The following is a 27,291-nucleotide window of genomic DNA, read 5'->3' as shown; positions in this document are numbered from 1 at the left end:
GTCGTACTGCTGTCACCTGCTCCCTGTTTCATTTTCCTCACATTTTTAGTTCCCACCTTACCCAACCCAATAGTAAATCTTCTGTCTTGCTTGTTTGGTGAAACCTCAAACTTGGTTAAATATAACTTTTTTTTCTTGTATCCTTTTCTGAGCAGCTGAAATTATCTGGAGAAAAGCATACAATTGTGAGCCCAGTCTTATTTAAATTGATGACCAGAAGTCTCAAGTGGATAGTTCTTATTGTCTCATTAACCTCATGACAGCACTGCCCAGTGCAATTCCTTTTCCCTGGTCAGCTCTTTGCCTCACTCTCTCACAGGACCATTGCATGCCTTCTCTCCACTCCTGTCAGCTGGCCATTCGCAGTACTCAGCCTGTCCACAGCTTTGTCACAGTTGATCACTCCTAGAAATACTGTCTTCTTAACTTGGTTCTGAGTCACTATATCCTCCTGGGGCTTCTTTCTCACTGGTTATTCTCTCTTAGTCTCTTTCCCTGAATCTATCTTTTTTTTTGAGACGGAGTTTCGCTCTTGTTGCCCAGACTGGAGTGCAATGGCACAGCTCACAGCAGCCTCCACCTCCCGGGTTCAAGTGATTCTCCTGTCTCATCCTCCCAAGTAGCTAGGATTACAGGAGCCTGCCACCATGCCCAGCTAATTTTTGTTTTTGTTTTTTTTTCAGTAGAGACAGGGTTTTGCCATGTTGGCCAGGCTGATCTAGAACTCCTAACCTCAGGCGATACACCCACCTTGGCCTCCCAAACTGCTGGGATTAGAGGTGTGAGCCACCGTGCCTGGCCTGAATCTTTCTCTTCTTACTTTACTCACAGATTGCTTGCATTCATTACCTAAGTGATCTCATTTGGTTTTATGAATTTACCCATCTACTGATGACTTCCACATTTATGTCACCAGCTCTCACCACTCCTGTAAACTCCAGATGTGTAGAGCTGGTTGCCTACTGAGAGCGTTTAACAGGCATCTCGTGCTTAATGTGTTCAAAAACAGAGTTGTTCTTACTCAATTGCTATAGGCCAAACACTTTGAAATTGTCTTTGACTCCTTGATTCCACTCTCCTCTCACAACTCCTCTTCAGCAGCAAATCCTCTGACCCCTACCTTCTGTGTGTGTATATTTTCTGTTCTCTTTTCACTGCCTTCACTAGCCTACCCAAGCCACCAGGCATGGACTTTCGCAGGAGCCTCATAATTGTCCTTTTTTTGTATTGGCGTCTTGCTCAGCAGCCAGATAAGTCTTTTTAAAATATAAATCAGATTATTTTACTGCCCTCCCTTCCAGTGCTTCTCTCATATAACAATGAAATTCAGCCTCCTTGTCATGGCCTGCAGAACTATATATAATGTAACCCCTGTCCCCTCATTCACCTCATTTCACAGCACTCTTCCCCTTGCCCATTCCACCCCAGTGACACTGGCCTTGTTCCCTAGACACACCAAATATGAGGGCCTTTGCACTCACCCTTTGTCTTTTTCCCTAGATACCCTCCTCCTCTCCAGTGTCTGCTCAAATGTTACCTCTTCAAAGAAGCCTTTCTTGCTAGCCTGCCAAAATAATAGCCTTCTGCTTTTGCTGGCACCCTGCCTTGTATTTCTTCATAATGTTTAACATGGCCCAGCAGTATATTCTTTATTTAAGTGGTTAGTTTGTCTCTCTTATAGAATATAAGCTCTATGAGGGTAGAGACTTTGCCCCAGGAGCTACAGTGGTGCCTGGCACATAGCAGGATCAAATATATGTTGAATGATTAAATTTTCCTATTATGTGGCAGAGATTTAACTGTTGTGCCAATTCACAGTGCTCACTATGTAAATATTACAGAGGTCATGTATTGGAGTTGTGTCTTCTGAAAAACCGTCTTACTGTGAAGGTAGATCAGTGTGTGATTATTGGGGAGTAGGGAGATGTAAGAAAAGCTACTCAGATCAGGGTCTAGAGTTGCTTTTCTAGTGGCGGGACATGTCTATGTGCTCCTTGGGATCAGCGTAAAGTAAAACGACCCAGGCAGGGAATCTACTTCAGGACTTTGGAACACATTGTGAAGCTAACTGATCTAAACTTGAATTACTTACTTACTTACTTACTTATTTATTTGAGACAAAGTCTTGCTCTGTTGCCCAGACTGGAATGCAGTAGCATGATCTCAGCTTGCCGCAACCTCCGCCTTCTGGGTTCAAGTGACTCTCTTTTTTTGAAACGGAGTCTCGCTCTGTCGCCCAGGCTGGAGTGCAGTGGCCGGATCTCAGCTCACTGCAAACTCCGCCTTCTGGGTTTACACCATTCTCCTGCCTCAGCCTCCCGAGTAGCTGGGACTACAGGCGCCTGCCATCTCGTCTGGCTAGTTTTTTTTTTTTTTTTGTACTTTTTAGTAGAGACGGGGGTTTCACTGTGTTAGCCAGGATGGTCTCGATCTCCTGACCTCGTGATCTGCCCGTCTCGGCCTCCCGAAGTGCTGGGATTACAGGCTTGAGCCACCGCGCCTGGTCTCAAGTGATTCTCTTATCTCAGCCTCCAGAGTAGCTGGGGTTACAGGCGCCCGCCACCACACCCAGCTAATTTTTTTATTTTTAGTAGAGATGGTGTTTCGCCATGTAGGCCAGGCTGGTCTCAAACTCCTGACCTCAGGTGATCCACCTGCCTCAGCCTCCCAAAGTGCTGGGATTACAGGCATGAGCTGCTGCGCCTGGCCTGGATTACCTTTTAAAATTTGGCTTACCACCTGAACTAATTTACTACAGAAAACTAGAGAGCTTATACTGTGCTGATCAGATATGCTTCCTGTGAAGGTATGTTAACACATAGAGTGAGTGCTTGGAAGTGTCCAGTCCAACCTAAGGAATATATTTGAAAGGGCAATTTTTTAAAAAGTGTCCAGTCCCCCTTAGTGGCATCAGCCTTTATACTGTGGAGCTTTGCCAAACTTCTTAGGATCAAATCACAATTTGCTGAGTTCCTTTCTATAGGCTTGGCTAGGAGCTCTTCTCATTTGTGGACATTTTTGACTGACCTATAATTATATCATGGGCTTAAAATCTGTCATCAAGATTTTAAGCTAGATGGCATGTTCTACCTTTTTTTTATTAGTTCAGAGTGAAAAATTTTCAGATGAATTTTCTTCATAGATTGTTCTTCTAACTCTATGAAATGGTGGTATATGAAAAAGTTCAGTGGTCAGTAATTAAAAATTGCTGAACGATATTAAGTATGAAACAGACTTCCAGTTAATTAGAAGATTTTGCAGAATTGTTTAACCTTAAAATTCAATCATTGCTTCCTTTTTTGAAGTTATATTTACAAGCATTTGATGTAATATATTTAAGTATTTCTTAATTTTCCACAAGGGGTTTATGGTATGAAAAGGTCAGCATCCTACTAGGAATAGGGTTTAGCAGAGCACTGATAGTGATTTTTGAAGTGTGGTCCTTTTCCTAAGAGTTTCTAGTTGGGAAATGAAAGAAAATGTTGATAGCAAACACTCAGAAGAAGGGTCAAGTCTTATATCTGGACATTGGTATAATACTGCTTGAAACCTGAGGACAAATATTTGTGTTTCACAGGATCATGTTCTCATTGAGCTCACCCAGGCTGGATTGAAAGGCTCCACAGAGGGAAGTGAGAGCTATGAAGAAGACCCCTACTTGGTAGTTAACCCTAACTACTTGCTCGAAGATTGAGATAGTGAAAGTAACTGAACAGAGCTGAGGAACTGTGGCACACCACCTTGTGGCCTGGAGCCTGGCTGGAACTCTGCTAGGGACAGAAATGTTTCTGGAAGTGATGCTTCAAGATTTGTTTTCAGAAACAAGAATTGAGTTGATGGTCCTGTGTGTCACATTCATCACAGATTTTATACCAACACAGGCTTCAGCACTTTGGTGTGTTTCCTGTCCCAGTGAAGTTGGAACCAAATAATGTGTGGTCTCTATAACCAATAACCTTTGTTTTCATGTGTAAGAAAAGGCCCACTACTTTGAAGGTATGTGCTGTCTTATTGAGCAAATAACTTTTTTTCAATTGCCAGCTACTGCTTTTATTCTTCAAAATAAAATAACTTGTTCTGAAGTTGTCCATTGGATTTCCTTCTACTGTACCCTGATTATTGCTTCCATCTACTTGTGAATGTGAGTCTTTCCCTTTTTGCTTAATCTGGAGTGAAGGGGTAGGTAGAACTGTGGCATTATGGATTAGGTTTCTATGAGAAGGAGTCATTAGAGAATTCATATGAAAGCTAGAGGCCTTGGAGATGACTTTCCAAGGTTAATTCCCTTTTTTTTTTTTTAAGTTTATAAAAATTAAAAGTTTATTGTACTTTTTTAAATTACTCTTTAATTTCTTTACTTCTGTGTCCTAAGGGTAATTTCTCAGGATTGTTTTCAAATTGATTTTTTAGAGGAAGTAGGTCATTTGCTATATTATAAGCTATCCTCAAATTTTATGGTCTTCCAGGAAACGTTATTACCATTTATGATACTAACAGTTCCTGAGACTTAGCTATGATCAGTATGTTCATGAGATGGAGCAGTTCCTGTGTTGCAGCTTTTAACAACAGATGGCATATCTGGGACCTGCAGGGCCAATTAGGGAAATGTAGTAGTTCCATGTTCTATATGGTGAGCTTATAAATAGTAACTTCACTTTCTGCTGACTTGAAAAGGATGGGGTGAGATGAGGGGGCCTGGAAATGGATAGAGAATTTACATAGCAGATGCAGGGTATAAGCTGTCAAGCATGTTTTTAATGGGGGTGTGAGGACCCTTGACACTGCAATGAGGAAGCTCTGGGGCGCAGGATCTCAGACTTCCTGTTGGGGGAGTGATAGGGGTACTAGCATAGTACAAACACCAGGCGGGACATTGTAGTGAAAATTTAGGAGACAGCAAGAAAGAGCCCTCTCCCACTTGTATTAGGAAGAGCATCTCCCTGCACTGATTTCATAAGGAAAATGGGGTGCAGAGATCTTGAAACAATATGACTGGAACTTGAACTTTAATTTGACTATTTACTAAAGGAAATTTTACGTCCAGGAAAGATACATTCATTTTTGGCAGATGCGTCCACTCCCAGTCCTGCCCTTAATGAGAGTGGGGGCTCCAGAACAAGGTGAGATAATTACTGCATATCCCCTTTTTCCACATCTGAGTATGTGTCCTTATGTTTCCACACATTCAGTTTCTCCATGTGGTACTTGTCAGGGAGATGAGGTGGTTAATGGATAATGGATCTTATATGAGACCTTTGTGAAGAAAATTAGACAAATATTTAAGATAAGTGGATAGACATAGAATGGAAAGATTTGAATGCCATAAATTGTCAACTGATGTATTAATACATTTTTAACCAAATCCCAACAGACACCCATCAATAAGGAAATTATTAAATAAGCTGTGGTACAGCTACACTGTGAGATACCCACAGACAAAATTGAGGTAGACCTAGATGTTTTGAAATTGAAGTATCTCTAGGACACATGGGAAAGAAAATGTGCAAATACAGTCAAGATGATTCTGGGGAAAAGGATGATAAAAGAAGCTTTGCCCTATCTGAAAGCAAAAAGTACTGCGCAAGTGTAGAAATTAAGATCAGTAACGACTGGCAAGTGAACAGATAAATCAGTCGCAACAGTAAAAAGTCCAGAAACATCTATGCACATGATAGGTTTTTCATTTGATAAGGTGACATTTCAAATATTAGAGGAAGGGTAGCCTATTCAGTGTTAGAAATTAGCCTGCCACACAGCATACCCAAGTTAAAATTCAAGATGCATTAGAGATTTAAAGATAAAAGGTGAGTACGCACATATAGTTAGATATTTAATAGCAGATGCTATGCTAATGTTTGATAGCATAATGGGGTGACTAGTTAGCAACAATGTGTTGTATATTTCAAAGTAACTGGAAGAGAGAACTTGAAATGTTTCCAGCACACAGAAATGAAAAATATTCAAGGTGATAGGTACCCGAAATATTCTGACTTGATCATTACACATTCTGTGCACACAAAATAACGCATGTACCCCATAAATACGTAAAATGTGTCAATTTTAAAAAGGGAATTTGAAAAACAACTGAAGGAAGTCAATCACGCTTTCCATGAACCTCCTCCCTCCCTCTTTTCTGCCACTCCAAAGCTGTGTGGGCCTATTGTGTGAGAGTCTTAATCCTGCCAAATACAAAGAAGCATATTTGTTACTGAAAAAAATGTTCTTCCGTAGGATTACCATTTTGTATCTGTATTTTGAAAACAAGTTGTTAGAAATGTTTTCTAATGTCATTAGTGTCAGGAACTGGCATTTTAAGAATTGTGCCTGTGATGAAGATCCATTAAATCACAAAGTATGTTAAAGGTCACAAAAGCAAAATACTGTCTAAGGCTAAGGCCCACATGGGACAGTCTAATACCCATGAGTACTCAACTTGTCTTGATGTCTGAGCTTTGCAGTGCAATGTGAATTTGAGCAGCCACAAATCTATTAGTAGAAAGCAAGACAGATTAATATAGGTTAAAACAATGGTGTAAACACATTTCTCCCAATAATTATCTCTTTCCCTGGGATCAACTTGTATGAAACCTTGTCAAAATGTACTGCACAAGTATGTACAATTATTATGTATTTTAAAAATAAAAACAAATGACAAATATTGAAAACGAATGAATACTCAAGTAGATTTGTCACAGGATTTTTATAAAAAGACGGTATCAGGTAATACATCTTTAAAGAGTATAGGCTGCTCTGCCAACGCAGTAACCATTTTTTATTCCTTTCACTTAATAGGCTTGCTTTCACTTAAGAAAAAAAAAAGGCTGGGCACGGTGGCTGACACCTGTAATCCCAGCACTTTGGGAGGCCGAGGTAGGTAGATCACAGGAGGTCAGGAGTTCGAGACAAGCCTGGCCAACATGGAGAAAACCCATCTCTACTAAAAATACAAAAATTAGCCAGGCATGGTGGCGGGGTGCCTGTAATTCCAGCTACTCGGGAGGTTGGGGCAGGAGAATTGCTTAAACCCAAGAGGTGGAGGTTGCAGTGAGCTGAGATCATGCCACTGTACTCCAGCTTGGGTGGCACCACCAACAACAACAACAACAAAGATTCCCGCCGGGCGTGGTGGCTCACGCCTGTAATCCCAGCACTTTGGGAGGCCAAGGCGGGTGGATCACAAGATCAGGAGATCGAGACCATCCTGACTAACACGGTGAAACCCCGTCTCTACTAAAAACACAAAAAAATTAGCCAGGCGTGGTGGCGGGTGCCTATAGTCCCAGCTACTCGGGAGGCTGAGGCAGGAGAATGGCGTGAACCCGGGAGGCGGAGCTCTTAAGAGCTGTCAGGTGAAGAAAAGAAGGCTGAAAAACTACACATGGCATGATTCCATGTATGTTAAGTTGTTTTATATTTTAAATGTTCTACAAATGTTTCCGTTTGTATATATGTAATAATAATGATCCCTGAGCAGTACTATTCCATACATGCTACAAGAAAGACCCATTTAATCCCCAAAGCCTATGATGAATTATCCACATTCTACAGGTGACAACATTGAGGCACAAAGTTAAGTAATTTTCGTCAGATGAGATTTAAACCCAGGCATTCTGACTCCTGTATAACCATTAAGATATGCAGAGAAAGAAAACTGGAAAGATGCATATTGTTGAAGATACTTATTCTAGGAAGAGGAGGGGGGAGGGTGAAGGAATTTGCAAGTTTTTCATAGATGTTTCCATATTGTTCGAATCTCTTACAAAATGTGTTCAGCATATTTTTAAAGAAGGAAAATTTGGGGCAAAGGACTTATTTTTGTTGTATTATGTAAACAAATTTTTAAATAATTTGTGGCTGGGTGTGGTGGCTCACACCTGTAATCCCAACACTTTGGGAGGCTGAGGCAAGAGGATCGCTTGAGCCCAGGAGTTCGAGACCAGCATGGGTGACATGGCAAAACTCCATCTCTACTAAAAGTACAAAAAATTAGCCAGTCGTGGTGGCACACACCTATGGTCCCACCTACCCAGGATGCTGAGATGGGAGGATCGCTTAAGCCCAGGAAGTCAAGGCTGTAGTGAGCTGTGATCGCACCACTGCACTCCCACCTGGGCAACAGAGTGAGACCCTGTCACCAAAATAAATAAATAAATAAAAACTTGATAATTGTTTTCTTCAGACATTTTCCAGGTTCCTCTGCTTAAATTGTATAGGAAGTTTGAGGTTTTTGTGTTGGTCTTTATTTATTTATTTATTTATTTATTTTTTGAGATGGAGTCTCATTCTGTCGCCCAGGCTGGAGGGCAGTGGCATGATCTCGGCTCACTGCAACCTCCACCTCCCGGGTTCAGGCAATTCTCCTGCCTCAGCCTCCTGAGTAGCCGGGACTACAGACGCATGCCACTATGCCCGGCTAATTTTTTGTATTTTTAGTAGAGACAGGGTTTCACCGTGTTAGCCAGGATGGTCTCGATCTCCTGACCTCGTGATCTGCCCGCCTCGGCCTCCCAAAGTGCTGGAATTACAAGTGCAAGCCACCACACCCGGCCCTGATCTTTACATTTTTAAATATTGCATTAGTGAACCATGTACTGATTTTGTGATCATAGATAACCCAGTTAATTATTAAGTCTTAATCACTTAGTATTTTACAACCTCAGTTGTTGTTATAAAGTAAGGGTTCCACATACCTCCTAACAGTTCCTAGAAAATGGAGCTGTCTTGGCATGTAGTGTTTATTGCCCTGCTAAGTGTTTCATGCTGGGGGTCAGACTGGGAGTCTGAGAGAAATTTCATTTCCACCGCTGGTCCTTTAACCAATGACTTGCTGCACAACCTGAGTGGGCCCCTGGGAGACCAGAGTTCTAACTTTGTAGCAGGGGACAAAGATATGTATGTTTGTCACCAGCCACTGCCCACTTTCCTGCCAGAGTACTTCAGCAGTCTTCATGCCAGTCAGATCACCCATTATAAGGTATTTCTGTCATGGGCACAGCTCCTCCCAGCAGGAAGCACCCAGAATCCAGACAAGAAAACAGTGCAGTGCTACCGGCGACTCCTGGAGGCCCTCAAGACTGCACGGCTTCAGCCCATGGTCATCCTGCACCACCAGACCCTCCCGGCCAGCACCCTCCAGAGAACCGAAGTCTTCGCTGACCTCTTTGCTGATTATGCCACATTCGCCTTCCACTCCTTCGGGGACCTCGTTGGGATCTGGTTCACCTTCAGTGACTTGGAGGAAGTGATCAAGGAGCTTCCCCACCAGGAATCAAGAGCGTCACGACTCCAGACCCTCAGTGATGCCCACAGAAAAGCCTATGAGATTTATCATGAAAACTATGCTTCTCAGGGTGAGTACACATTGACCTGGTGGTGACCCCTTGACAGCCTTCATCACACACCTTCCCCGTCCCCCTTAGAGCAGATCTGGCGTTTCTCGCCACCCACCTTCAGCAGTCCTCTCGTGTCTCTGCACAGGGAGAAATTAATAATGTACTGATTTCCCACTGGAGATAGGAAGGGGTACCTAATAGGGCATAATGCTCAGCATTTCCTTTGAAAAATATCTTTGAGGCCAGGTGTAGTGGCTCACGCCTGTAATCCCAGCACTTTGGGAGGCTAAGGTGGTTGGATCACTTGAGGTCAAGAGTTTGAGACCAGCCTGGCCAATATGGCAAAACCCTGTCTCTACCAAAAATATAAAAATTAGTCAGGGATAGTAGCAGGTGCCTGTAATCCCAGCTACGTGGGAGGCTTAGGCAGGAGAATCACTGGAACCCAGGAGGTAGAGGTTGCAGTGAGCCAAAATCATGCCACTGCACTCCAGCCTGGGCAACAGAGCAAGACTCCGTCTCAAAAAATATATATATATATACACACACACACACACATATATGTACACACACACATATATATGTACACACATACACACACACATATATATCTTTGAAACCCCCCTTGCCCAGTCTTGAGTTGGGCAAGCCCTGATTGTCTTTCTATCTTCCTTTCTATGTCCTGCTGCCCTGACTTGGAGGCAAGGCTTCATGGTTTCCTGTCCTTCCCCCTCAGCTCCCCTTTACTTACATGTCTTAGTTGGAGCTTACATTCCAGCTTGGGAGACAGACAAATACAAGATGAAACAATTATATACCACAGGATGAGGAGAGCACAACTGTTAACTGTTGACATTCCTGCCTCCTAGGGGACTTGAAGTTCTGATCTGGAGGCCTAGGCTGTACCAGGACTTTTGTGATTTTAATCAATTCCCTAACTGTACGTTAGGTACACCAATTTTGAGAACCAATTTTGCATTATGTATGCTTTCTTGTTTTTATTATATACTGTATACATACATATTTGTATATATAGTACCTGATATATATACATACTTCTATGTTCTAGTTTTTCAATTTAACATATTTTATGACTATATTCTCATTTTATTAAAAACTTGAGCCAGGCGTGGTGGTGGCTCATGCCTGTTAGGAGGCCAAGGCAGGAGGATTGCTTGAGGCCAGGAGTTGGAGACCAGCCTGGGCAACATAGCAAACCACCATCTCTAAAATAATAATAATAATTTACTCCAGTGCTGGAATACTATTGCTTAAAACAGAGCAAAAACTTGAAAGCATAACTTTCAATGGTCTTATAGGTTCCCATTGTATAAATGGAGCATAAAGTTTAAACTATTTTCCTTATTTTTGTATGTTTATTCTAATTTTCACTAGTTACAAGTTATGTTGCAATGACATTCCTATCTATAAACTATTTCCCACCTTCTGATAAATTCTTTTTGACAGAGTCTTAGAATTGAAACTACTAGGTAAAAAGATCTGCATTCTTTAAGATTTTAAAGCATGGTACTAAATTATTTTACAGAAAAGTTGTATAATCATTTATACAAACAGTTATAAAATTACTCTTCTAACCCCATTCTGTCAGTTTCAAATGCTATATTTTAGTACTAATTTAACAGTGAAAGCACTTATTTTCATCTCTTGTTAATTTGCACGTATTTGATTATAGAGAGGTTAAACATTTTTTTCTTTTTTTTTTTTTTTTTTCTGAGATGGAGTCTCATTCTGTTGCCCAGGCTGCAGTGCAGTGGCATGATCTCGGCTCACTGCAAGCTCCACCTCCCGGGTTCAAGCAGTTCTCCTGCCTCTGCCTTCCCAGTGGCTGGGATTATGGCACGCACCACCACATCCGGCTAATTTTTCTATTTTTAGTAGAGATGGGGTTTCTCCATGTTGGCCAGGCTGGACTCGAACTCCTAACCTCAGGTGATCTGCCTGCCTCGGCCTCTGAAAGTGATGGGATTACAGGCTTGAGCCCAGCCTTAAACATTTTTTTTTCTATCTTAAAAAATAAGGTAGGACATTATAGCAGCCTTATTCACAATAGCGAAAAGGGGGAAGCAACCCAGATATCCGCTGATGGATGAATGGATAAACAAGATGTGGTGTAGACATAAAGTGGAATATTACTCCACCTTTATTAAAAAGGGAGGAAGTCTTGTCACGTGCTACAACATGGATGAACCTTGAGGACATTATGCTACGTGAAGTAAATCAGACACAAAAAGACAAATGCTGTATGATTCCACGTATAGGAGGAACCTAGAGCGGTCAAATTCATGGAGACAGGAAGGAGAATGACAGAGGCCAGGGGCTGGGGTAAGGGAAAATGGAGAGCTGTTTAATGGGGATAGAGTTTCTGTTCTGAAAGATGAAAAATTCTGGAGATTGGTTGCACAACAATGTGAATATACTTAATAATACTGAACTGTACACTTCAAAATAGTTAAGATGGTACTTTTTCTGTTATGTGTGTTTTACCACTTTTTTTTTTTAAGGCAGGGTAAGGGAAGAAAGTGTGAGAGTGGCTGGGGATATTTGAGACAGAGTTGCCAGGAAGGCTGTTCCTGGGCCACCATTTGAGCAGCTGGAAATGCAGGGCGAGAGTGGGCTCGAGAAAGAGAAAAGGGGCCCAGTCTGAGGGAGAGCAGAGCTCTGTTCACGGAGACAGTTGCCTGAACCTAGGAGCGCCGTGGAGAACCACTGTGCTCTTTGCAGAGCCTGTCTTGGGGCAGGTCAGCAAATAAACACAGAGATGTGTGTTGGCTCCAATCCTACTGAAGAAGCTCTGAGTAAAATAAACTTTGAAAGAATGAGGCCAGGCGCAGTGGCTCACATCTGTAACCCCAGTGCTTTGGGAGGCCAAGGTGGGCAGCTTGTTTGAGCTCAGAAGTTCAAGACTAGCCTGGCCAACGTGGTGAAACCCCATCTCTCCTAAAAAAAAAAATCACAAAAGTTCTCTTGTAGCTGGGATTACACACACACACCAGGTGTGGTAGTGTGCGTGTGTAATCCCAGCTACAAGGGAGGATGAGGTGGGAGAATCGCTGGAACCCGGGCAGCAGAGGCTGCAGTGAGCCAGAATCACGCAGTGAGCCAAGATCACACCACTGCACTCCAGCCTAGGTGACAGAGCCAGACCTGAAAAAAAAAAAAAAAAAAAAGGAAAGAAAGAAAAAGAAGGAAGGAAGGAGAGACAGAGAGAGAGAGAAGAAAGAGAAGAAGAGAAAGAGGAAAGAGAAAGAAAAAGAGGAGAAAGAAAAAGAAAGAATTAATGAACAAATGAAAGAAAGAAACAGAAAAGAAAATAAAAAAGAATGAAAGACTACAGAAGAAGCAGGATTGAAAAGTAATAATAAAAAGAAAGAAGGAAAGATGGTATCATCCCAAATAAAAAAAAATCTTATTTTGAGGATGGATGCACAAAATTCTTTAAATTATAAAACTATATGTACATGTTTATTTAAATGTTTTCCATATTTTATTTTTACTTTTCATCAGGTGACTAAAGACTTTCTTTTTAAACTCATATCTTCCTTCTTTTCTTCTGCTTATTTCTCCTACCCTTCATTTTGTGTTTCCCCAAATATCTGTCCCCAATATCATGCAAGACACAGAATAAGTTCTCTTTTTCAGTCTTCTTACTATTTCAAAAAGTGGTTTTTCTTCCCTCTCTCTCCCTCATGCTCACTTTCCTTCTAAATCCAATCCTATAGACTTATTGTTCTTTTAAAAATATATTATTTGATATACATCAAAAATGTTATATAATATAGCTTGATCAAAAGCAAAAAAAAAAAAAAAAAACCCATTAGAAATGCCAATGAACCGACTACTTAATCCAGCAATTAAAATAGAACAGAATACCGCTTCACACCTACGAGGAGGGCTGTAATTACAAAGACAGACTATAACAGTGCTGGTGACACTGTGGAGGGAGTGGAACCTGAGTACACTGCTGGGGCCATGAACAACAGTGCAGCCACTTTGGAAAACAGCCCAGCACTTCCTCAAACTTTAGAGTTAACATATGGCTTAACAATTCCTCTTCTAGGGATATATCCAACTGAAATGAACAAATGTCCACATAGCAGTGTAATTCATAAAAACCAAAAGTGGAAACAATGACCATCAACTGATGGATAAATAAAATGTAGTATTAATATATCCATACAATAGAATATTATTCAGCCATAAAAAGAAAGAAGTTATTTTATTTATTTATTTATTTTTTAGACAGAGTCTCGCTCTGTCACCCAAGCTGGAATTTAGTGGTGCGATCTTGGCTCACTGCAACCTCTACCTCCCAAGTTCAATCAATTCTTCTGCCTTAGCCTCCCAAGTAGTTGGCACTACAGGCATGCACCACCATGCCCGGCTAATTTTTTTGTATTTTTAGTAGAGACGGGGTTTCACCATGTTGGCCAGGCTGGTCTCGAACTCCTGACCTCAAGTGATCCTCCCACCTCAGCCTCCCAAAGTGCTGGGATTATAGGTGTGAACTACCATGCTTGGCCAGAAAGAAGTTCTGATATATGATACAACGTTGATGAAGCTTAAAAACATGCTAGTGAAAGCGGCCAGTCACAACCACGTATTTACATTTACAGTCTACATTTACATTTACAACAAATGTCTCGAATAGACAAATGTATAGAGACGCTAAAGTAGATTAGCGGTTTATTCCACGGAAGTGATGATGGTTTGAAGTCTGGAAACCTGTGGAATGTGAAACAGATCCATGGAGCACAACCATTAAATAACTGGGAAACAACATTATCTTGTCAGAATGAGAACTAAATATCTCCCAGTGATATTCCATGCTCAGAAGTATTTCAAAGATTCATTGTGCTTATCAAAATAAGCACCATTGTAGTTGGTAATGGTTGTTTGTGGTGGTTTCATTGGCAGGGGATCTATCTTCTGTAGAGAATTTGAATGAATATGGTCCTATTGTTAAAATCTGAAACTGCGGTTTTATTCAATTTTTGTTTCGTGTTTCCAAATCACAGGTCTGAGCCCTTTCTATCCACCCAGTCCTAAGCTTGATACTTGGAGGGATTACATAAATGTTTAAATTTTGCTCCTCAAGGAACATCCAATGTGGGCTGAAAATTTATATCCATCGACAGCAACACAGAACGGCTGAGCCATCCCAGCGCCATGCAGTGTTTCTCAAATTATGGTCTGAGGACCATTGTGTTGGAATCCCCCGAGAAGTGTGTTAAAATGCTTGCTCCTGGGCCCACTCTACTCTGCTCACTCTGAATCTCCGAGGGCAGGGCCTGAAATTGGCTTTTTTTTTTTCTTTTTGAGACGGAGTCTCACTCTGTTGCCCAGGCTGGAGTGCAGTTGTGAGATCTAGGCTCACTGCAACCTCTGTCTCCTGAGTTCAAGCAGTGCTCCAGCCTCAGCCTCCCAAATAGCCGAGATTACAGGCGCAGCACTCCACTCCTAATTTTTGTATTTTTAGTAGAGACGGGGTTTCACCATGTCGGCCAGGCTGGTCTCGAACTCCTAACCTCAAGCGATTCACCCACCTTGGCCACCCAAAGTGCTTGGATTACAGGCGTGAGCCACCGTGCCCAGCCTGAAATTGGCATTTGAACAATCTCGGTAGGTGATTGTGATGTACACAACAGTTTGAGAACCACTGTTATGTCATCCAATGTCAAAGCAAGTGGGTACAAGCCACACATGCTAATATTTCCTTGTTTCTCCCCTCAATGCCCATTAGGGGCTGTATTGATATTTTCCCATGAATAAGGATCAGGGAACAGCAGTTTCCTGAGAGCACCCCGACTTTAAAAAGAAGTTTAGGAGTGGGCACAGTGGCTCATGCCTGTAATCTCAGCACTTTGAGAGACCAAGGCGGGAGAAGTGCTTGAGCCCAGGAGTTTGAGATCAGCCTGGAAAATATAATGACACCATATCTCCACAAAAAATTTAAAAACTAGCCAGGCATGGTAGCACATAACTGTAGTCCCAGCTACTCAAGAGCCTGAGGCAGGAGGATCGCTTGAGTCTGAGAGGCAGAGACTGCAATAAGGTGAGATCACGCCACTGCACTCCAGCCTGGGCGACAGCAAGACCCTGTCTCAAAAAAAAAAAAAAAAGAAGTTTAGGAAGGAGTTCTCTCCTTGCCAACTTTCCAACTGCTCTGCATTTCATAGTCCTGATTTTCACAAACTCTCTAAAGGGACATTATTTTTTTTAAGCCACCTTTTCTTCTAAAATCTTTCAGCTAGAGTAAAGTCACGTGGATGACTTCTTCGGGTCCATAGGAAATGAACCCCCCGGTGGTTTCCGCAGTCAGAGCCTCCCACCCTCGCTCACCTGCTGTTCATGTCTCTGGTTGGTTTCAGGCGGAAAACTCTCTGTTGTCCTGCGAGTTGAAGATATCCCGGAGCTCCTGCTAGAACCACCCATATCTGCACTTGCCCAGGTGACAGCAGCCCAAAAATATACCTGTGACATCCAAGGAGAGTTTGATTTTAATTTTTTAAAAACAAGAGAAGTTTTGGTCTGTTTGGTTTGACATTTCTGTAAATACCTCAGAATGAGTGGTATATATTCTCTAGGTTCATAATTACCTTAAAAACAAAATCTTGAAGCTGCAGCTCCTGCTTGGTCAAGTGTTGGCACCCCTGCAGGAAGGAGTCACTTGCCTCTGCTTGCCCTGATTTTTTAGTCCAAGATAGCTTACAGGAGAAGAGATGAAATTATGGCAAAACAGGTACTAGGTTTATAAAGGGGTTTTTAAAAAATGTGCACCTGGCCGAACACGGTGGCTCACGTCTGTAATCCCAGCACTTTGTTGGGGGAGGTGGGAGAGTTGTTTGAGCCCACGAGTTCGAGACCAGCCTGGGCAACATGGCAAAACTCCCTCTCTACTAAAAATACAAAAATTAGCAAGGCATGGTGATATATGCCTGTAGTCCCAGCTGCTCGGGAGGCTGAGGTGGGAGGATCACTTTAGCCCTGGAGGTCAAGGCTGCAGTGAACTGTGATCATATCTCCAGCCTGGGTGACACAGCAAGACCCTGTCTAGAAAAAAAAAAAAATTAAAAATGTTCATACATCCTCTATCACTTTTTATTTTTTATTTTTAGTTATTTATTTTTTTAGAGACAGGGTTTTGTGGCCTTCTCTGTCACCCAGGCCAGAGTGCAGTGGCATGATCACAGCTCACTGAAGCCTCAACTTCCAACTCCTGGCCTTGAGCAATCCTCCCACCTCAGCCTCCCAAAGTGTTGAGATTACAGGCATGAGCCGCCACGTCCAGCCAACTATCACTTTTTAACTATAATTTATATTTTTTATTTTTTATTTTTTTTGAGATGGAGTTTCATTCTTGTTGCTCAGGCTGGAGTGCAGTGGCACGATCTCAGCTCACTGCAATCTCTGTCCCCTGGATTCAAGCAATTCTTCTGCCTCAGCCTCCCAAGTAGCTGGGATTACAGGCATGTGCCACCACGCCCAGCTAATTTTGTATTTTTAGTAGAGATGGGGTTTCACCATGTTGGTCAGGCTTGTCTCAAACTCCTGACCTCAGGTGATCCACCTGCCTCGGCCTCCCAAAGTGCTGGAATTACAGGCTTGAGCCACCACGCCCAGCCTTTAACTATAATTTTTTAAAGAAAAATCAAAATAATCTGAGAAGTGAACAGCTTTGGGCCCCCTTGGGCTGCTGGGCAGTCTGGAAGCCATGGGAACCACTGCTGGCCTCCAGTTCTGCAGCATCGCCCTGGCGCTGTAGAGATGCGGTGCTGCTCATTGGCGTCTGCATGGTGATGGGGGCCCCAGGATCAGGGTCCAGTCTTCAGATTTTCCAGTTCAAACACAATGGAACCAAGACCTGATAAGGTTCTGGAGGGACAACTCCAAGGCTGATTGCATGGACAGAATGGCATCTAAATTAGTTTACAGAGGGCGATAACTGCTATCAGTTATGAATGCAGGAGGCCAAAGTGCTGATCAGAAAAATGCTCGTCAAGAAATAGCCTTTGTACTGGTCTTTGCCCCAGTCCATGCTGTGCAATGCTTCTGGTAATCTTCTGAAAGCACAGTTCTGACCCATTCCCTGCTGGGAAGCCACACTCCCGAGTGGGACGAATCCTGCAGGACACTCCAGTGCATGAACATGTGGGTGTCTCTCTCTCTGGCCTCACCTCCTATTTTGCCCGTGTGAGTGCTATGCTTGCTTCCTACTCTCCTGCATCCCCTACTGGACGTCCTTCCTGTCTTCCTGTCTTCCTGCCTTCCTCAAATCTCCTTCCAGCAAAATTTTCTCCATTGTTAACGTACATGTAACTGTGCTCTCCAGCGGAGGCCTCGCGCAGTAACACTCCCTCACTCGCCCTGTTGCGCTGTCTCCCCACCCGGACCCTTAGCCATTGCTTTAGACCAGTGGTTCCCAAGCTCGAGTGCGCATCAGAACCACCTAGAGAGCTAGGAGAGAGCACAGAGACCAAGGCTTAATGTGGTGGGACCCACCTGGGCCTGCACAGGCATCCCAAGTCCCCAGGTGAGTCTAATCCCCAGCAAGGCATGAGAACCACTGGCGGGCTTCTCATGGCATGTCTGACTTTCTGCCTTCTCCTCGTGTGATTGGTGCATTTGCTAACCCTCCCTATTAAAGGTGTAAACCTCTGTGGATATTATTTATCTCTAAATGTGAATCCCTACCCACCATCCCAGCACAGTGTGACTTTCTGAGGTTGGAACTCAGTGACAATGTGTTGTGCAGAATTAACAGAGACAAGCAAGAGCTGCGAGGGTGGGCAGGGAACGCTGGACCGATACCTGCCAGAGTGGTCTTTAGTGAACACTGATGACAACTGAGAAAGCAACAGGGAGCCAGTGGTGAACCACTTATTAACCCATTTATGCCTGAGATTGCAATTTTTTGAACTTTCGCAATCAGACCTTGGCGACGACCTTGAGCAGTAGGATATAAGTAACACCCACAGGCCTAGCATTCCAATAATGGAACACTAGGCATTAAGGTGCACAGAGCACTTGGTTCTGACCAGGTGCTGTTAACCATAGTCCTTGTCTCGAAGAAGCAGATGATCTGTGGGAAGGATAAGACAGGTAATGATGTAATCATGCCAAGGGTGGAAAGGTACAGTCTACCAGGCTCGTGGAGGGGAACGGAGCATTGGGGGTTGTGAGGGTAGTGGCAGCATGGTGGTGTCTTCCTGTGTAGACTCTGTGAATCTGAAGTTCTTTGAGCACATGCAGGCCAGAGACAGGGCAGAGGGGACATCCTTATCGGATGCGTGGATGGGGGTGTTGACGACCAGGACCATGAGGGTTGTGCTCTGCTAAAAAGGATGTCCCCAGGGCATCCTCCACAGGCCCTAGCTCTTGGCCTGGCTAGGGATAACCGGGGGTGAACTTCAAACCGTGGCCTGAAATTAAAACCAAAACCAAAAACCAAACCCAGTAGGATCCACAGGGATGACTGTGGAGTCATGCTTGACTGAAGGCTCTACTGCCGCCATCCTGGCCAAGTGCTAGAGTCTGTGGAGGAAGTGGCAGGGGCAGCCCTGGCCTCCAGCTCCCTCCCATTTCTGGCATTCACGCATTCATTTAGCCATCAACACTGCGTGCTTTCTGTGTGCTGAGCACAGAGGCAAATGGATGAGCACATAGGTAATGCATTTCCCAACAACGCACAGGCACAGGCATCCCCCCGCCACTCTACACACGCGCACATACACTTTCTCATTCCATCTCCATCTTTTCCTTTGGAAAATCCCGCTTTGGAATATTCAGTTTAGTGATAAGGGGAGAAACAAGAAAGCATATTTCCGAGAGTCTTGACACTGCTTAGGCTCTAATGACCCTATTTACTATTTCCAGGACACGGTTGATTTCCTCTCTCTTGATTTGTCTTATGAATGCCAAAATGAGGCAAGTCTGCGGCAGAAGCTGAGTAAATTGCAGGTAATTTGAGCCCTTTTCCACATTGATGATGAATGCTGCGAAGGTTTCAGAGAGCAGATTAGACATTTAATGCTTTGACTACTGCATAAACTGAACTTCCATCAACAGTCAGAGATCTGCTGAGTTGAGTCTGGGGAGATTTCTGTTGCAAGCATCCTTAGAGAACATCAGATGTTAGGTAGTCTTTCCTAGAAAGGATATGAGGGTTAGCTTGTTAAGATAAATATTTACATAAATCCTCTGCTTTCTTGTGTAGAAATCTGCCGAGAATCGAGATTCTAGGGTTCATTCTGAGTTTTAAAAAGGCAATTCATCAGTGGGGGTGATGGTTGCATAATGATGTGAATCTACTTAACGCCACTGAACTACACATTTAATGGTTATGACGATAATTTTTCTTTTTTTAAGATGGAGTCTTCCTCAGTTGCCCAGGCTGGAGTGCAGTGGTGCGATCTTGGCTCACTGCAGCCTCTGCCTCCTGAGTTCAAGCGATTCTCCTGCTTCAGCCTCTCCAGTAGCTGGGACTACAGGAAGACACTAACATGCCTGGCTAATTTTTGTATTTTTGGTAGAGGCAAGGTTTCACCATGTTGGTCCTGCTGGTCTCAAACTCCTGACCTAAAGTGATCCGCACCCGTCGGCCTCCCCAAGTGCTGGGATTACAGGTGTGAGCCACCACACCTGGCCTGTAAATTTTTTCTTTAAGTCTATTTTACCACATTTTTTAAAAAACAAACATTTCTCACCCAGGTCTACTAAATCAGATCCCAGCTGTCTGGACCTTCCAGTAAGCTCAGGACTCCCTCCTGTACCCAGTACTGCTTTTCTCAAGTCTAATGATGTGGGCTCATTAGAGAAAGTATGTTAGGAGCCTCCTATCCAACTACCAGGTTTCTCTCTTAGGCTTGGTCACTGCTGTGTGACTTACTTGCTTCATTCCCTACAGTCACAACTATTCCCCCAATGCAAGGTGTATCTGATGGTGCCCATGTTTTCTCCTGCACCTTCTGAGTGCTGGCAGTGTTCCTATAACCCTGGAGAGCTGCCTTCCTGTGGGCCTTTGCAAGGATGTCTGGCCACTGGAATGCACCCACATTGGACCTCCTGCCTCTGCAGGTTTGGGCATAAAGCCACTCCCCGCTGCTTTCAGCCTGTGCCTCCCACGAGGCAGGTAGAGCAGCCCCCATCACTCACCTCTGGTTTTGAATCCCACCATCTCCGTCACCAAGGAGGATAGTTTACCTGAGGAATTATCCCTTAAAAGGCCAAGTTTGACCGGGCACAGTGGCTCACGCCTGTAATCCCAGCACTTTGGGAGGCCGAGGCGGGTGGATCACAAGATCAAGAGATTAAGACCATCCTGGCCAACATGGTGAAAACCTGTCTCTACTAAAAATACAAAAATTAGATGGGCATGGTGGCACACACCTGCAGTCCCAGCTACTTGGGAGGCAGAGGCAGAAGAATCACTTGAACCTGGGAGGCGGAGGTTGCAGAGAGCCGAGATTTTGCCACTGCACTCCAGCCTGGTGACAGAGAGAGACTCCATCTCAAAAAAAAAAAAAAAAAAAAAAAAAGGCCATGGACCCTCCATTTTACCTGAGGCAGAGTGACTGAAATGGACAAATTAGCACCAGTCCAATCCCAATATCTGTGTGTCTCCAGCTGCCTGTGTAGGCACTGCTGCTTTTGTTATCTACAAATAATAAGATGATCTAATTCAGGGGTCCCCAGCCCCCAGGCTGAGCACCAGTACTGGTTCATGGCCTGTTAGGAACCCGGCTGCACGGCAGGAGGTGAGTGGCAGGCCAGCAAGCATTACCACCTGAGCTCCACGTCCTGCCAGATCAGCGGCCGTATTAGATAGAAGCACAAACCCTATTGGGAACTGCACATGCGAGGGATCCAGGTTGCGTGCTCCTTATGAGAATCTAATGCCTGATAACCTGAGGTAGAACAGTTTCATCCCCAAATCAGCCCTCCCACCTCCCCCAAGTCTGTGGAAAAATTGTCTTCCACGAAACCAGTCCCTGGTGCCAAGAATGTTGGGGACCGCTGATCTAATCAAAGGCGACAGATGTAGCCACAAAGACATCTGAGTAACAGCTATATAATTTTAGTGCTTGCTTATCCCAGACACCTGGGAGGCACTTCATCCTCACATCATCTCAACCTCTCAAAACCCACTCTAAGGTTTAAACAATCTCACCAAGGTGGTGAGCTCCAGGGTTGGATTTGAACCAGGGCTTTCTCATTCTAAGACACCACACTGTCTCTTCAAAAGAAAAATAAGTCTCACACCTGTAATCCCAGCACTTTGGGAGGTTGAGGCAGGCGGATCACTTGAGGCCAGGAGTTCAAGACCAGCCTGCCTGACATGGGGAAACCCTGTCTCTACTAAATACAAAAATTAACCAAGTATAGTGGCGCGCACCTGTAATCCCAGCTCCTTGGGAGACTGAGGCACAATAACCGCTTGAACCCGGGAAGTGGAAGTTGCAGTGAGCCAAGATGGCGCCCCTGCACTCCAGCCCAGGGAACAGAGAGAGACTCATTTCGAAAAAAAAAAAAAGAAAAAGAAGTCCAAGGGTTGGGAGCATGATAATGAGGGTGGTATTTTTAAATCACATATGATCAATTTCAGTTGTTTTTGTGAATGCCTCACCTGAACCTAAACTTGCTTGCGACCCAGGGCCTGTGCTCGTGGGCTGGCTGACAAGGTTTCTGGGCCTTGTTTAGCACTCTAGTGTCCTCGAGGTCTGCTTGTGCCTGTAATGACTAAAGCTGCCTGTTGTCCTCCTCATGGAATTAAACCAGAGCTTGTTGCTAGGCTAGCAGGTTTGGACACAGCTGCCATTTTAAAACCATCTCTGTTGTGTGGAGGTTGCGTGCCTCTGACAGGCAGTCAGCAGGGGCACGGCATGGCTGGTACTTGAGGATGTGATTTTCAGTCTCTTCCCTTTTTCCATCACAACATTTTTTTTTTTTTTAAGATGGAGTCTCGCTCTGTCACCCAGGCTGGAGTGCCCTGTGGCATGATCTCAGCTCACTGCAACCTGCACCTCCTGGGTTCAAGCGATTCTCCTGCCTCAGCCTCCCGAGTAGCTGGGATTACAGGAGACCGCCACCATGCCTGACTTTTTTTTTGTATTTTTAGTAGAGATGGGGTTTCACCATGTTAGCTATGCTGGTCTCCAACTCCTGGACTCAAGTGATCCACCCCTCTCGACCTCCTAAAGTGCTGGGATTACAGGCATGAGCCACCGCACCCGGCCCTGGCTACCACATTTTCAAGACACTTCTACCAGTGTCTGGGAAAAGCACTGAAACTTCAGTCTGTAGCTGGCCAGTCAAATAATAAAACTCTCCCTGGACAAACTTAGCAGCCATTTATAAATGCTCTGCAATGGTTATGTATTCCTTTTACTTCCTTGGGTGGGGTTGGACCCTCAGAGGCAGCCTCAAAGATTCGGAAATGACAGCCGAGCTTGAGAGGACACTGTTCCTTCCTGGGATTGTGGTCTCATGCCTGGTAGCATTTCCCATGCACAGTTACCACCCCCAGGACAGGAAGAACAGCTGAACCTGCCCTGAGGACAGGGGCTGAGTTGTGTCCACAGGAGCCTGAATCGCACTGCCCACCTTCCCAATGTCCCCTCCCTCCCCATCCCAGAACCCCACCCTCCCCTTGAAGGGGCCTCTTCCTGTGGGCTGCGAGGGAAGAGGACGAAAGCAGGGCAGGGAGGAGCAGGCACCTGCTCCCATTCCCACCCTCTCCCCAGAGCACCTGCACAGCCCTCTCTGAGCCCCAGGGGCCCTCAGCGGCCACTCCCCAACGGCACACAGCTGTCTGAGGGCCTGAGAACAGCCTCCAGCCCAGCAATGAAGAGCTGTGGCACACCCCTGGGTTCTCAGTTCTACAGGAGGCACACGAGGAGGTCCCACATCCACTTATCAGAAAAAGCTGTGCTCCCAGGGAGTTCTCCGCTTGGCAGAAGGCAGGCCGGGGGCCTCCGAGGCTCCTCTACCTCTCCAGCCCTGGGACATCACCGGCTGCCTCATGGCATATCCGTCTTTCAGGAAGGAGAAAACACTTGCTTCCCTAAGCGCGCCACCCTGGGCCGTTTGTCCCCACTGCGTTGACCCAGCACAGGGAGGGATGAGGACTGTGTGGAGTCACAGCTCCACTAACTGTGAGGTCATGGGCAACCCACTCAGCCTCTCGAGCTTCTGACTCCTCATCTGTAAAGACAGGACATTGTCACAGGTGGCTATGAGAAAGTAAAGACTATGCCTGGCTCTTTTTAAAGGAGTTACTATTGGTAACTTTTGGTAGCTTTTAGTTGTTCAGAGGAGGAAAAAATTACTGTGAGTAAAATGACCAAACTCTAACCCCTGCAAAAAAAGATAATTTAAAGTGAAGTCAAACAGCATGTCAGTCTGAGACGTTTTCCTTGATACTGAAATGGCTAGAAATAAGGAGAGGAAATTACATTTGCTTCCATTTTAGTGATGACAGCTAATATAACTTTTTTTTTTTTCTTTTTGTTGGGATGAAACCTGGCTCTTGTTGCCCAGGCTGAAGTGCAGTGGTTCACTGCAACTTCTGCCTCCTGAGTTCAAGCAATTCTCCTGTCTCAGCCTCCCAAGTAGCCAATATTACAAGCGTGAACCACCAAGCCCAGCTAATTTTTGTATTTTTGATAGAGATAGTGTTTCACCATGTTGGTCAGGCTGGTCTTGAACTCCTGACCTCAGGTGATCCGCCCACCTCAGTTTCCCAAAGTGCTGGGATTACAGGTGTGAGCCACCATGCCCTCGGAGCTGCTATAACTTTTTGTTTTGGAAAATTTCTGACATCCAAAAGTAGAAAGTAAGTATGATGAACCCCTATGAAGCCATCTCCAACTGCAAGAGCTATTGGCTCATAGCTAATCTTCTTTCACCTAACTCGTAACTTCTATCTCCCAAACTAGATTTTTAATTAAAAAAAAAAAAACAAACCATTTTTTTAGAGATAGGATCTTGCTCTGTCACCCAGGCTGGAGTGCAGTGGTGCGATCATAGCTCACTGCAGCCTTGAACTCCTGGGCTCAAGCAATCCTCCTCGCTCAGCCTCCCAAGTAGCTGGAACTACAGGCATGCACCACCATACCCAGCTAACCAAACTGGATTATTGTGAAGCAAATCCCAGACATCCATAGATATGGCAATGGTGGCCTCTTAACTAAGCTTCTAAAGTAGCTTTAGAAGAAGTAGCTTCCTGATCCTAACACCGTGCCTGGCTCTAAGAGGTGCTCTGTAAGCCTGAGATGAAGGAAGAGGTGAAGGTGGGGGTTGGTGGGGAGGGGAGACTATGTTATTGAAACTTGTAGATCTTTCTCCTTCAGAGTCTAGAGTCAGCTCCTTTAATTAACTGAGATAGTTAGAGGTCATTTCCAAAGCCAGAGTAAGTACTACAACTTCCCATCTTGAAACTCTGTCCCTGTTATCAAGATGCTTTCCAGGAGGCTTCAGTTCACTTGCTAGTCCTTCTCTTTTTCAGACCATTGAGCCAAAAGTGAAAGTTTTCATCTTCAACCTAAAACTCCCGGACTGCCCCTCCACCATGAAGAGCCCAGCCAGGCTGCTCTTCAGCCTTTTTGAAGGTGAGTGGGCCATTGCTGAAGAGGTTTCAAGTGCCATTTGGTGCACTGGTGCTCTGGGTAGCAGTCTTGAAAGTCTGGGGTTCCAATGGGAGGAGGAGCATGGGAGAAAGGCTGGTCTAAGAGCCCACCCCAGATTGGGTTAGTGTACTATGCCTTCCTACTGATGGTCCCTTGCAACCAACCCCCATTGACCCAAGAAAGAGGAGAGGTTCTGCACAAGTATGCCTCTTATGGACATAAAGATAGTCAGGCCTCAGCTGTGAGTTGTAAGCATGGAAACTCATCTTTGCCTCCTTTCATTACCTCTCCCTCCAAGGTCTCTCATCTCTGCTCCTCTTGGCAGGGCTTTCTTGTGCCCCTCTCTCTCCAGCCAGCTCTCTCTACTTACCCTTGTTCTGTGTCCCCATTATCTCAGTTTGCACATGGCCCTGGTGGGTACCTGACAAAGATGCTAAGAACTTTCAAGTGTGGGACTCACGGGTCAAGGGCCATCTTCCTAGTGTCTCTTAGTTCAAATTCTTGAGAGTGAATCTGAGTGCTGGCCATGGATCAGGAGGCTGCTCCTGGTCCAATCAAGTCAGGGGAAAGGTGGGGTCTATGATAGCATTGAGGCTGGCAGTCACTGGAGACTCTGCAAGAAGGGAGGAAGGGGCAGAGGGGAATGTGCCTGAGGGCCCTGATATTCAGGTCTGTCACTCCTGTCCACAGGCCAGAGTATGGGAGAAGTCAGTAGTGTTCTTTCTACCACTATATATTAGTCTGTCTTGTGTTGCTGTAACAGAATACTCTAGATTGTGTAATTTACAAAGAAAAAAGGTTTATTTAGCTCATGGTTCTGGGGACTGGGAAGTTCAAGATCAGGCAGCCACATCTGGTCAGCTTCTGGTGAGGGCCTCATGCTGTATCCTAACATGGCAGAGAAGTGGAAGGGGAAGCAAGTGTCTGCAAATAGATTAAACACCAGAGGCACCCTCACTTTATAACAACCACTGTCATGGTAACTAATCCAGTCCCATGTGAGTCAGTGGGAAGAGACTGCACTAATCCCTTCATGAGGGCAGATCCCTCATGACCCAAATGCCTCTTAGAGGTCCCGTAACCTCTCAACAATGTTACATTGGCAATTAAATTTCAACATGAGTTTTGGTGGGGACAAACCACATCCAAACCATAGCACACCTGGACCCCCTCCCAGCATTGGGTTGGCTCCACAGGGCCCCTGAAGTTCATCCATAGATACCATTTTTTGATGCTTATCTGAACTCACCTTTGATGGCATAACAATTTCTGTTCTTAGATCCCACCTCTCTCTAAGTGGTTAAAATTGTACCTTTTCTGTTTATGTGTATTTTACCACAATTTAAAAAATATTCCACCCCTTTCTGATCTTTGAGTTCTTCTAAATCAATTGTTCCCAAAGTTGTGGTTCCCAGACCAGCAGCATCAACATTAGCATCACCTGGGAGCTCATTAGAAATACATATTCTTGAGACCTACTTGAGACCTACTGCATCAGACACTCTGGGAGTGGGACCGGCAAACTTTGTTTTAACAAGCTATACAGATGATTTTGATTCACACTGAAGTTTGAGAACCACTTTTTAAGCAATAAGTAAGTAGAATTCACTTCTGAGCTTCTAAAGTCCTTAGCCCATGGTATTTTCCAAAGGGGCTTGGAACCGCTGCTTGGAGTTTGGGTGTGTCAGACTTGCATGTTCTTTGTTGGCATTTACATAGAGTTAATTTAATTTCTTCTCTTACAGCCATAAATAAAGACCAAGTGCTCACCATTGGGTTTGATATTAATGAGTTTCTGAGTTGTTCATCAAGTTCCAAGAAAAGGTAATGTCAGGTTTCCTATTGAACTATCAATAACTGATATTTGTAGAATACTGTTTCTTTTACATGTATAACCTTATAGGACTATTGTCATCAACTCTTGGGCCACCAAGTTTATTATTGCCATTCAATTGATGAGAAACAAAGACTCAGAAAGAAAGCAGGGAGTCTCTTACTGAGTGGGACTCATGAGGTTCTGCTTTCTCATCTATCAGTTCGCCCAACTGTGCACAACTAGCATGATGGCTCACACCTGTAATTCCAGCACTCTGGTAGGCAAAGGTGGGAAGATTGCTTGAGTCCAGGAGTTCAAGACTGGACTGGGCAACATGGTGAAACTCTGTCTCTACAAAAAATTACAAAAATACAAAAATTACCTAGGCATGGTGGTGCATACCTATGGCCCCAGCTACTTGGGAGACTGAGGTGGGAGGATCGCTTGAGCCCAGGAGGCAGAAGTTGCTGTGGGCCGAGATTGTGCCACTGCACCCGCT

At 44.5% G+C, this 27,291-nt stretch overlaps 2 protein-coding genes across 2 annotated transcripts in view; both read left to right on the top strand.

Annotated features, from left to right (window-relative positions):
- Positions 1-4,082, top strand: part of MCM6 (minichromosome maintenance complex component 6) — a 35,869-nt gene extending 31,787 nt beyond the window's left edge. Inside the window, exon 17 of the mRNA XM_007964854.3 lies at positions 3,578-4,082. Coding sequence (XP_007963045.1) covers positions 3,578-3,694 — 117 coding nt within the window. The 3' untranslated portion in view covers positions 3,695-4,082. The remainder of the gene's footprint in view (positions 1-3,577) is intronic.
- A 4,628-nt stretch (positions 4,083-8,710) lies between these two features.
- Positions 8,711-27,291, top strand: part of LCT (lactase) — a 54,873-nt gene continuing 36,292 nt past the window's right edge. Inside the window, exons 1-5 of the mRNA XM_007964855.3 lie at positions 8,711-9,350; positions 15,722-15,801; positions 19,227-19,310; positions 24,856-24,958; positions 26,722-26,800. Coding sequence (XP_007963046.3) covers positions 8,711-9,350; positions 15,722-15,801; positions 19,227-19,310; positions 24,856-24,958; positions 26,722-26,800 — 986 coding nt within the window. The remainder of the gene's footprint in view (positions 9,351-15,721; positions 15,802-19,226; positions 19,311-24,855; positions 24,959-26,721; positions 26,801-27,291) is intronic.

The sequence above is a fragment of the Chlorocebus sabaeus genome, chromosome 10, assembly GCF_047675955.1.
Source record: "Chlorocebus sabaeus isolate Y175 chromosome 10, mChlSab1.0.hap1, whole genome shotgun sequence".
In the NCBI taxonomy this organism is placed as follows: Eukaryota; Metazoa; Chordata; class Mammalia; order Primates; family Cercopithecidae; genus Chlorocebus; species Chlorocebus sabaeus.
The sequence above is the reverse complement of the archived record's forward strand: the minus strand, read 5'-3'. Positions and strand labels throughout refer to the sequence as shown.